This window comes from Microtus oregoni, unplaced genomic scaffold (assembly GCF_018167655.1).
Source record: "Microtus oregoni isolate MIOR12 unplaced genomic scaffold, Mior012 000009F_ref0000495, whole genome shotgun sequence".
NCBI lineage: Eukaryota > Metazoa > Chordata > Mammalia > Rodentia > Cricetidae > Microtus > Microtus oregoni.
In genome coordinates, this window is record NW_024543068.1 from 40,890,280 (window position 1) to 40,902,412 (window position 12,133).

At 40.6% G+C, this 12,133-nt stretch overlaps 1 protein-coding gene and 1 pseudogene across 3 annotated transcripts in view; both read right to left on the reverse strand.

Annotated features, from left to right (window-relative positions):
* The window catches only part of Nubpl (nucleotide binding protein like), a 172,734-nt gene that overhangs the window by 101,257 nt on the left and 59,344 nt on the right, over window positions 1-12,133 (reverse strand). For all 3 annotated transcript variants that reach the window (XM_041658428.1, XM_041658429.1, XM_041658427.1), the window contains 2 exons: window positions 9,942-9,981; window positions 9,767-9,857 (listed from right to left, as the gene is read on the reverse strand). In XM_041658428.1, coding sequence (XP_041514362.1) covers window positions 9,767-9,857; window positions 9,942-9,981 — 131 coding nt within the window. The remainder of the gene's footprint in view (window positions 1-9,766; window positions 9,858-9,941; window positions 9,982-12,133) is intronic.
* Window positions 2,569-3,329, reverse strand: LOC121452342 (annotated as a pseudogene).

Here is a 12,133-nt window from a genome sequence, read left to right on the forward strand (position 1 = left end):
AACTGACTTTTTAGCCTTAGATTATGTTCTCAACGAAATCTAATAGAGTGACTGAGCTAGCTGATCTAGAAACCACGCTCTACGTTTTTAAAATCTTCTTTCAAGTACAACTTTTACGTACCTGAAAGACCACTCTCTGTCCAAATGAATCAGTATTCTTAATTCTTTTTGTTTTTTTTTTTGTTTGTTTGTTTTAGGCTAAATGTCATATAACATACATAAAAACATGTTTTTGTCTTCTGCTTCCTTGCCCACACCCGTTACCCCAAGTTGACCCTTGTGGCTTCTCCCAACCCAATCTCTCCTTTTTTGTTTTCTACCTAAAGAGTTACCATTCTGCCAGAATAGCAAGTGGTGCTAGCCGCTGAGTGGGACACCTGGACTTTAAACCGGCTCTAACAAGTGCTATTGAGGACGCCTGTGAGATGCCTGGGCACACTCCCTGTGTCTCTGGGTGCTAAACCATGTCTGTTACTTCCATAGCCCAGCTGGTAGAGGGATGGACTGTAGAGTTCTTAATTCTAATGCTGCACAGAGACCCACAGAATGACTTTTAAATACGAAGAGTACCTAATAAAGTAAAAAGCACAAGGAGGAATGAATACGGTCAAACACCCCAGACTGGTCATGAGGACACCCAGTGACTTCACAGTGAACACATCCTCAGAGAACCCGTCCCTGCACTGTCCCTGCAAGGCAATACATTTTCCTAGACTTACATATAGTCAACTTAATTCTCTTAAAATATCATTTAATATTGTATCTCTTTGTCTAGCTGTCTAAGAACCTTTGAAACTACAGAATTACAAAATGTTTTATATTACTTAAATGTCAAAAGGAGAAAAATGGATATTTTTCTTACAAAGTGGCTGCCTATGAATGACTACAAAGAAAGTCATATGTTACAATGTTTCCTTACCACCACACAGCGGGACAGTCACTGATTTCCACAGCTACCACTACTCTCCAATAAGAAGATTTTAGGATCTGACATGGTTAAATGCAAATATTTACAACTACTAACCTTAAGGTGAACTCCAATCAGTGCCTGCCTGTCTTCGGGATAATCCTGGCTCTGATAGAGACAACAGTTTGCATCTACTGGATAGTGCATGTGTTTGCTACGTAGACTTTATAGGGAAACAGTGCTGGTAATAAAGTTTTATATCTTTTTGTTTCCACAACACATTAGTCATTACCTAATAAACCTCTATTGTGGCAAACATTAAATACAGAAAAGAACTCAGATGTTAATTATCCTATTAAACACTGAGAAAAACACTCCTAGCAGAGCTTCTTGTATAATAGCTTGCCGTTTGAAAAACTATGTATCGAACTCCTTTGGCTCTTCCCATGAGAGGTACTTAGGGGAGTTCAAACATTTTCTTTTTTCATTTTATACAGGATTAAGCAGAGTTTGGCCCAACTCAAAGGCAAGATTCTTTAGGAAGCTGAGGGCTGAGAACATTCCTTACTCAAAAGTGAAATTCCATTGTCAGGGAAATCACTAATGCCGACTATCAAGGGGAAATGTCTCATTCCTATGGCAGGATCAGCTAAAGTGAACCGCTTCTCCTGTTGCTAGGAAACCGCCACTCATTACATGCCATTAGCAGCACCCTAGAGAAGAAAACTGGCATGTGCTCCACATTTGGGATACTAGGGATTGAACGAAAACCACTGAAACTGCTGCCAAAATCCCTGGGCTCTGAGTCTATGCTGCATCGCAGCAGGCGTCCCCATCACTGCCTTTGAAGTTTTCCCTGCTCAACTTCCTTCTCTAACGACTAAAATTATTTCTCCAATATCCTACATTTCCAAACTCAAAGGTTCTAAGAAATGTTAACAGAGAAATTAAATAGCAGTTGTTATTCATTTCATGAAAGACACTAGATATTTTTGCATTTAATGATTAAGATCAAAACAGAACACAAAGACGTTATTTCAAATATGGGGAGAACAAAAAGAAACACACAGTAATAAATTCTGTACTGAAATGACATTCCAGCATTTATCTGCCTGGTTTTCTACCTCTGTTTTTATATCCTGACATGCTTTTCTGCAATGCTTCACAGATACACTCCCAAACATACACAATATTTATTCACCAACTTCTCCCTTCCTTTCAACAGATGAGGTTCCAAGAAGAAATGGTGAAACTATACAGATACGGTACTAGAAACTGGCAAGTTGAAACCAAGAGACTTCCAATCCTGCCACTTCTGTACTCTGACTAAGCCATCCTCCAGAAGCTAGTGTAGGTTGGTTAAAGTAGCTGGCAGACCTCCTTCGCTACGTTAGGATGAGGTTGGCAGGGCTCCATCCCATGGGAATTCTTCCCACCTCCCATTCGCTCAGGGCATTGTGGTGACTCCTGGCTGCACTCGGAGCTCTGGGGTAACTTAGAACTGTTCTCAGGGGATTCTGCCTTGCTGAAATGGCTTGCCCAGTTTCTCTCAGCCTCTTCCGTTGTTCCCTTAACAGGATCATTTCCTACTATGGCTGCGAGATTTAGAAGAAAAATTACAGAAAACTCCACCTAGTTTAAAAATCAGATTTTTTTTTTTGGATGACAAAGGATGTTTATTTAAGCTTGATCCCTTGGCACAGCACATGTATAGAAATATATAAAGTCACGAAACTATAAATCATCTTGCCATGAAGTCCCTTCCTCTCCTTGGGCTCAGCTTTCTCAGTGGGCCCCCTTCTTTGCCTCTTCTTTCAAAATCCCAGAGTATAGAAGGTTGGGTTCACTTCTTGGCAGCTTCTGCCTGCGCTGCCAAATCTGCCTTTTTCTGAGCAGCCAAAACCACGGCTTGTTCCTTCTGGAAAGCTGCCAGTTCTTCTGCATTGAGGTCCTTCACCACACGAATGCCCAGGGAACGGGCGGAGCCAATGATGGACCGGACAACAGAAGACAGGGGCACGTCTTGCATGGCGAAAGCGTCATCCTTAGCTTTGACACAGGCAATCTCATATATGTGCTTCACACTCACCAGGCCTGCCACCTCTCTCCCTGTCTGCCGGGCCCCCTTCTCAATCCCAGCTGCTGCCTTCAAGAAGTAGGAAACAGTGGGTTGCCCAATCTTGAGCTCAAATGTCCTGTCGGGCTTTACAAAAATCTTTGTAGGCAGGGGAATGCCGTCTTTGATGTCCTTTGTCTTCTCGTTGAATTCTTTGCAGAACTGGTTGATAGAGACACCTCGCTGCCCCAAGATGGGACCCAGTGGGGGCCCAGGCATAGCCTGGCCCGCTCACACGATAGTCCGGATCACGCCGCCGGCCTCGGGCTTCTTGAGGGCCCGAGTGACCCGGCTCAGTTTCGACATGATGCGGGACTTTCAGTATTAGTTCGCCTTAGAGCAGCAAGAACTACGCTCAGAACGCTGCCATCGTAGGTCAGAGCTAAAAATCAGATTTTTTAAAGCATGGATGTTGGGGGCTGTGGACCACCAGACCCTGAATTTCCTGTAAACAACTTGTTTTCTATGCTTGGTGCTGCTCTGAGCACAGACAGGGGAGTGGTTTCTGGTGGCTGCAGCAGAAGGATCCGGGAGCTGGGGCGTGGCCAGAGCACTGTATAAGCTGCCCCTGAACACAATAAAGTGGGCAGTTTTGGCATTCTTCTATCAAGGATGACCTGTGTCCCCGCGTCTCTGTCTGTTTGTGTGCGTGTATTTTTAAGTCTCCAGCATAGTTCCCGGATCGCATACCATCTCATAGTGCAGGCGCTACACATGGACAGGCCCTAAGCATCCCATGCATCGCTAGTACTCAGACTTAGCTAGATAACCCACAGTCTGTTCCTGCTCCACTGTGTAGCCTTGATCCTTGACTCCTTTCTCGCTGTTGTAGATCTGACGTTCCTCACAAACCCCACTTCCAAAATTCTATTTACTTCTCTTATATTCTGAAAAGCAGCCTCAGGTTTCTAATGCCCTCAGTGCTCTGCACACAACTAATCCACCTGCCACTTCTCACACCATCCCGCCTCACAGGAGATTCTCAAGTATCTGATCCCAGCATTTCTGCCTCAGCTCTGGATTCCTCCTGACTATGTCCTGCAGAACACAGGACTTCACTTCCCTGATTCTCTCGTCTGTTGACTGGATCTTCCCCGCTTGACTTCCCGTACTGCGACTTCTAATCCTACATCCAGCGATGGTTTGTCCATGTGGTCTACAGCTTTACAGACTGGCTACAGAGAACCAAAGCACTGATGGCTAGCATCCATGGGCCTTAGCTGCTACACTGGGATCCTGTCACCCATCTCTTTATCTTCACTTATTCCTCTGGAAGACATTACGAAGCATCTCCTCACAACTACTGGCTAATTCTAGAACATGGTTAGAGTCACCTGGAATAATAGATTTAGAAATGCTAACTCCATGGCCCTACCTTTAACCCATGAAATGCTGGTGTTCATGTGGAGAAAATGGAAGAGGGGCAGCTCTCCATATAGATTTTAAAACACTGACACCCGTGAACCAGTGTCGTTCAGGAAACCCACAGTCCTTTCCCTTCTACAGGGAAGATTAAGGCAAGGCTGATTTATTTAAGGCTATTTTTACTTCCTCTGCCTTTTTGCCATTCCGGGTTTGAACTTAGACCTACAGGCTTCTTTCCCTAAAATGGTTCATCTGTCTCTCTTCTAATCCCACTCCCTTTTGCCTCTTTCACAATTTTTCTTTTCATTAATCCTCTCATTTTTGATGACTTTCACTTTCTTGGAAAAGGTATGACAGTCTGCTTCGGAGGAGATGTCACACTTTGTAGTTCAATCTACTTCCCAGTTCCCTCTCTGTGCTTTAACTTAGTAAACAGACTGTATCCCCACCTCCACTGTCTTGCTTTAAATGTATTCTTAAGCACCTATAATTTGCTCTTTTTCTGCCAAAGTTTCAAAATGGCAGCATTATGTGTCAGCTGCCTCCTTTCCTTGTTCTCACTGGACTTTGCCATTTTTAAAGCTCTGCAAACCAGAGAGTCCCAAACTCGCAAACTAAACTCAAGTGTCAATACATGGGTCACACACCCAGTGTGTGATTTAACTGGCATGAGGTAGAACCTGAAATCCAAGTTCTTAAAGGATTACTCAAAGATTCTCTTATGTAAAAATGCGGAGAACCACTGATTCAAATAATCCAACAATCCACTAATAGTAAAATGTGTTATTTATTATGAAAGTATTAAGAAAGAAATAAATAATCAAAACAAACTTCAGAAAAGGAACTGAAGTCTACGGAGAAAGCTCTACATAACACTGATACTTCAAGGAAACAAGTCTTCTTTAAATGCAGCTAAAAATGTCATGATTTAGAAAGAAACATGCATCTATCAACTTTTGCCTTGGCAGAAGGAAATGGAATTGGGGCATCTTCTTATTAGCATGAGCCACAAGTAGGCACTCTTGCAGCTTTCCACTCTGAATTCATACAGCCGGAATAGTCCCAAGAACTTGAAAGAAAATTTAGTGAAAGTTGCCTCGGGTTCAAAATGTCCCCAAGTAACTGGGAAACAACAGAGAGCTCTCAGAAAGGCCTGACTTTGCTGCAGGCATGAAGCAATCACCAAAGGCAGTCAACATGAGAAATGACAGAACGTGAAAAGAAAGTTACATGGTGATTGATAAAATACAGTAAATGCTGTATTTTTTGGGTATATTGTATATTAAAGCACATAATCCTCACAGTAAAGCAGTTAACACCAACCCATGTTACACATGAAGAAAACAAAGTTCAGAGGAGTGTCGCTGAGTTACACAACTGTAAAATGTGCAGAAGGGAATAAAATCGGGCAGATGAGGCCAGAGTCCATGTCCCTGCCTACTGCTCTGTGGACTTAAATCTAGAGCGTTAATATTTATGGGGCAGGCAAGAATAAAGACTTAAAGATAAATTACAAAAGGTTAAAAGGAAATCACAAAAGCTGCCTAAGAATGAAGTGATAATATTAGCGAAACTATGGGAGATTTCTCTTCACAGAAAAACAGGGTCAGAAAATAACAGTATCTTTTAAGGCCTTCAGAAAATAGTGTCACATCAGTAAAAATATAGAGAAAGACATGCATTCCCAATAAATGAGGCATGAGAAAAGATATCACCAATACGTAAACACCACAGCAAAATACAGAAGAAAATTCCTAGGGTAAAGAAAAGACACACACACACATACACACAAACAGATCTAAACAGGGAAAAAGCACTGGAGAAAGAAAAAAATATGTGACTAAACATGAAAGATTGTTTTCTTGGTTAATTTAAAATACAACTGAATATATTGTATAGCAGTGTTTCATAAGATTGGCCTTGTATTATAGTAAAAGTCTATCCCAATATAAGGAGTACAGTAAATGCCAAATGGAGCTACACTGTTGCAAAGATCTTAACTTTATGTTACACAGTGCTAGTGCTCCTGTCTCAGGAGCGGGCCTCAAACATGTTCTGTAGCAAAGATGACCATGCAGGCACACTCAGTTGTACTGACATTACTTGGAGAAAAATGTCATAAATTAAGAAAATATATTATAATCCATAAAGTGGCTAAATATGAATACTAAGTAAATACCAATCAAACCTGAAAATAATTTATATGAAAATTTAAAAAAATTAACTTGAAGACTGTGAAAAGCTAAAAAAACATATTATAAAACCTAAGGCAGTGACATAAGAATACCAAGAGGTAAAACTGAAGAGAATTTAAACAATAGAATTATAGAAAATAATTCCACTTCATTTATCCAAAAGTATACAAGAATATAAATTAATTTGGAAAAATTATATGTGACAAGCATGGGAAAAGTCAATGTAAAGCTCAGTCAAAGCTGCAATTACACCATGTATAAATTCAGCATCCAATCAAACTGCAAAGATTATTAAACTGGATAAAACAACAAGACACAGGTAAATGTCTACTGACCCACTTTAAATATAATGAAGTTGATGTGTGATGATCTGCAGGACTGAGGGTGTGGCTCAATGAGCTTGTTTAACATGCACAAGGTCAGGGATTTCATCCAGGTTTGAGAGGTGGAGTAAAAAGAAAAGGGACTTTTTTTATTATATGAAAACTGCGTATTAATTGTAGCAATGAAACACCTGGCAAAAGCAACTTAAGGGAAGAAGATTTATTTTGTTGTCTACTTCTAGGGTCCAGTCCACTATGGTGGGGAGTCAAGGCTGCAGGAGCTCCAAGCAGCTAGGAGCATTAAAACACAGTCAGGAAGCAGAAAAATATCAGTGTCCATGCTCAGCTCCCTCTTCCCTTCTCATTCAGTCTGGGCCCCCGGCCAATGCTGTGATACTGCCCACATTTAGTGTGGGTCTTCCCGCCTCAATTAGCTCAGCTATACAGTGCCTCGCAGACGTGATCAGAAGACCAAGCTCTTCGGTGAGTCCAGATCCCATCTAAACAGTCAATATTAACCATCGGACTCAGGCACAAGACTCTCATGTGGCTATACCAGCACCGGGCAGGCCTCAAAATGAGAAGTTCACCAGAGACGTGGAGGAACAATTCAAAACAATAAAAGGGTCAGTTCACAAGGAAGGTATAACCATCCTAAACATGTATATCTAATAATAGAGCTTTCAAATAACTAAAGCAAAATCTAGACCTCCTTTTAGTTACAAAGTTATAGATGGACAAGGCAGAAAGAATCAATAAAGACATAGGAGATTTGAACAACACTGTCAATTAATCTAATCTAAATACAGAACATTAGCCACAGTAACTATTCTAACTAGCCAAAGCAGAGCATTGACAAAGATGGACATACAAGGCTCCACAAAACGTCTCCCAAACCTGCTAAAGTATTATAAAGCAAATCTACCAAAAACAAATTCATTCAAAGTGAATACGTAAAGCTCTTAGGAAAATGCAACAATGTTTAGAAGTTGATCATACTACATATATCCATAAATAAAAGGAAAATAGAAATTAATCTGAACTGAAAAACAGTGAAAACCTAAAGAAAGTGAGAATTTGAGATCCAAAGCAAAGCCAGTTAAGGATATAGGCATAGCCTCAACCACTCCAATTAAAAAGGAATCTTCTGGGGGCTGCAGAAAGGGCTCGCTGACTAGGAGCACTGACCGCCCCTGCAGAGGACCTGGGCTTGACTCCCTGCACTCACACAGTGCCTCACAAGCACCTGTAACTCCAGTCCCAGGGCATCTGACACCTTCTTCTGGCCTCTGTGGACTCCTGTACATACACAGTGCACATAAATTCATACAGGTTCACAACTACACACAAAAAAATTCAATAGATAAACAAATACCAACTTTGGAAAAAATAAGTTATTAAAGCCAGCAATCTAAGTTTCTGCCTTCAGATGCTAGAAAAACAACAGTAAATTAGGCCCATAATGATCAAAAGTAGGGAAAATGATGAAAAAAAATGGGAAGCAATAAAGTAGTAAGTAGACATAGAATACAGAGAATTTTAAAAGTCAGAAGTTGGATTTTTTGAAGCATGAATTATGAACAACAGGAAATAAAGAGAAAAATGAACAAATAACTACTTTGAGGAATAAAGAAGACAACGGCACAGGCTGCAGCCTACCTTAAAAGGTAGTAACAGATTACAGTGATCCAATTTCACACACTGTGCAACTTGTTTCTTTTCCCCAAATTCTGAAAAGATTCCTAAACTGAGCTTTTGCCAAATGTTGAGAAGAGTGAAATCAGCTGACAGACTGTTCAGATGGTGACTAACTTTGGAGATCCAATTTGTGCACTGCAGGCAATTAACGCAATTATTCTATATTTTCCGACAGTATTCAGCAATAAAGAATAGAAAGGCTGGGCTCAGACAAACAGAGGTCACAGGCACAGAGGGATTGGTGAGGAGGGGGCATGGGAAATATAACTATAGTAACCAACAGGACCTAGGTGGAAAGAGGCAGAAAGGCAGCCAAGGGCTATTAATCAGAATAGCAGAGGACTCTGATCCGAAGGTGAAAAAGAGCATTTTCAAAACTTCACAAGCACCAGGGTTAGAAAGACAAGAAGTCTCAGAGACCACGGCCTATCTCATCAGTTGCACAACCATCTGACATTAAAATCAGAAGTAGTCCTTATCTGGAAATCCCCATAGAGGACAACCTATAGTGTGATGCCAGGCCCAATGCAAACTCTGGACAAATAAGGAGGAGCTGTAAACTGGTGTGACACATTTAATATTTACCTAAGACACAATTATACCTCTCATCTATCTAGAAAAAGTACAGCTTATTCTAAGTGAACTATAAATGAAATATAGCCCACCTGGTATACTGAGATTATGCAATCATATGTGATCTCTTTTGTTAGGAATGAAATTGGCAAAGCACATACAAAAAAGAAAACCCAAAAACTACAGAACCATATACAGAAAAAATAATAATAATCACAACTATTGTGACGGAATTTAAAACACAAGAAACATCATGACTCTGCATACGCTCATCTATATCTGAGGAATTTCTACACAGCCCTATAATTCATTACTGCCCACCGTGAGATTAACCACAAATCTAAACAGACTTGCTCTTCCTACAGCAGACTCAGAACACAGCAGCTTGTTACGCTCGTATGCAGCGGGAAGCTCAAGTAGGGGAAATTTGGTCTCAGTGCCACATTTACCATTCTGCATTCCACCATCAAGTAGATCTGTCGGTCAGATGTCTCAATGTTGGCTGCAGATTTTACCAATCCTTCCACCTGGCAAATGCATTAACCACAACCCTGCCGAAGTACAATAGTACTGAATGCAACTTTCTTACCTGTCTCAACAGCTTCTCAACGGCTGACATGACCATCAGGCCTCTCCACACCACTGGAGCAGTCTCTTCAACCAAAAATCCCATAGACATACTGCAACAGGAACCCAAAAATAGAACTCGTTTGTACAAGCTAACAGTACTCTTCAGAAAATACAAAATTCTAAAAAATACTCACCAAGCAATACCATAATTCAAAAGAGGCCTCATTAGGTTGTCTGAAATAAGAGGGGGAAAAATCTCTTTTAGAAGAGTATAACATTGCACATAGGACACTTTCTTCATATTGTACATACGTGGTTGGTAGACTGGTTAGCCTGGGCTAATTAACATTTCCATTACCTCTTACATTTATCACTTTATATACATGTAACTGGCTGACTGGCTAGCCTGGGCTAATTAACATGCCCATTACCTCTTACATTTATCGTTTCTTTGTGGTGAGAACACTAAAACTACTTTGGCAGTTCGGAAGTACATAACAATGTTGTACAAAACAAGGTCACTGGAACTGGTCCCCTGACTAAAGGGTGCCATGCATCCTTTGGTTAAGAAATCCTCATACCCTTGGATTAAAATGTTCTTTTTTTTATTCACCTTGGCAATGATTAATCTTCATTGTCACTTGACTGGTTAGAGTCACCTAGGAAACACTCCTCTGGCTGTGTCTGGAAGGCTGTTTCCATGGAAGCTTAAGGAGGATGGAAGACCCACCCCGAATGTGGGCAGCACTAACTCCTGAGCAAAGGTCTGAGAGTGGATAAGCTGGGTTGACTGTGGATGCACTGTGATCAGTCACATCCCACTCCTGCTGCCACTCCTTCCTCAGCACAATGGGGGAGAGCTCCTCAAACTGTAGGATAGATACATAGATATAGATAGATAGATAGCTATAGATGATAGATAGACATAGATAGATAGATAGATAGATAGATAGATAGACAGACATAGCTAGATAGATAGCTATAGATGATAGATAGACATAGATAGATAGATAGATAGATAGATAGATAGATAGACAGACATAGCTAAATAGCCATATATGATTGATAGACATATAGATGATAGATAGATAGATAGATAGATAGATAGACAGACATAGCTAAATAGCTAAATATGATAGACAGACATACAGATGATAGATAGATAGATAGATAGATAGATAGATGATGGATAGAAAGAAAGATAAGATAGATAGATGATAGATAGATGGATGGATAGATAGATAGATAGATAGATAGATAGATGATGGATAGAAAGAAAGATAAGATAGATAGATAGATGATAGATAGATAGATAGATAGATAGATAGATAGATAGACAGACAGAGACAGACAGACAGATAGATAGATGATGGATAGAAAGAAAGATAAGATAGATGATAGATAGATAGATAGATAGATAGATAGATAGATAGATAGATAGATAAGTACAAGCGTCTCCCCATGGTAATTCCTTTTGTTGGTATTCTGTCACAGGAGTGAGGAAAATAACTAATGCAAGCCCTAGCCCCTCACCAAACAGCATTAGGACTTCACCTCTTTCCCACATCCAGCCTCTCGGACTGTTCTGGTCCTTCTAGATGTATGAGGCCAGGGCCCAGCCTAAAGAGTCCACCTAACCCTACCATTCACACGCCCTCCCCAAGGCCTGATTCTAGCTGAGATCCAGCATCTTGATGCCTTAGATGTAAAACTCTCAGCTACCTCTCCAGCGCCATGTCTGCCTGCATTTCCACCATGAAAATAATGGACTAAACCTCTGAACTATAAGCAAGTCCCAAATGAATGCTTTTCTTTATAACAGTTGCTGTGGTCATGGTGTCTATTCACAGCAATCAACCCTAACTAAGACAGACAAAAAGTATAAAAATGAAAACTTATTTTAAAACTGCTGAGAATTCTAATATATCATTGCATATTAAAAGCAGCACATGAGGTATAGCTGCAGAATGCAAATAAAGATGTTATAATGAAAACTAAAAAGATGGACACTAAGAGAATCCTTGGCACAAAAGTTTAGCCAGATACTAGAAGCCTTACTCTACTACCATCTGCGGAACTAGCGGTTTGAGAGTCTGCATGGTCCATGTGGCAGTGCATGCAGATAAGAAGTCAAAGCACTGAAGAAATAAGCGCAGAGTCACCAACATAGGTGACTCCAGAACCAAGTGCAATCTGCCCAGAGGGATGACGGTAAGAAGGGCGGAGGACTGCGACTTCAGGTCCAAAACACGATGCAGCAGAGCGGGTAACTGCTTTACAGAGATCCTCTGGGCAGTTAACAGTCAGGAAATTGTCAAAAAAAAAATCACACAATAGCTGTATCCCTAAAAAAGACATGTACATTATTTTTGTATCTAAAATTGTA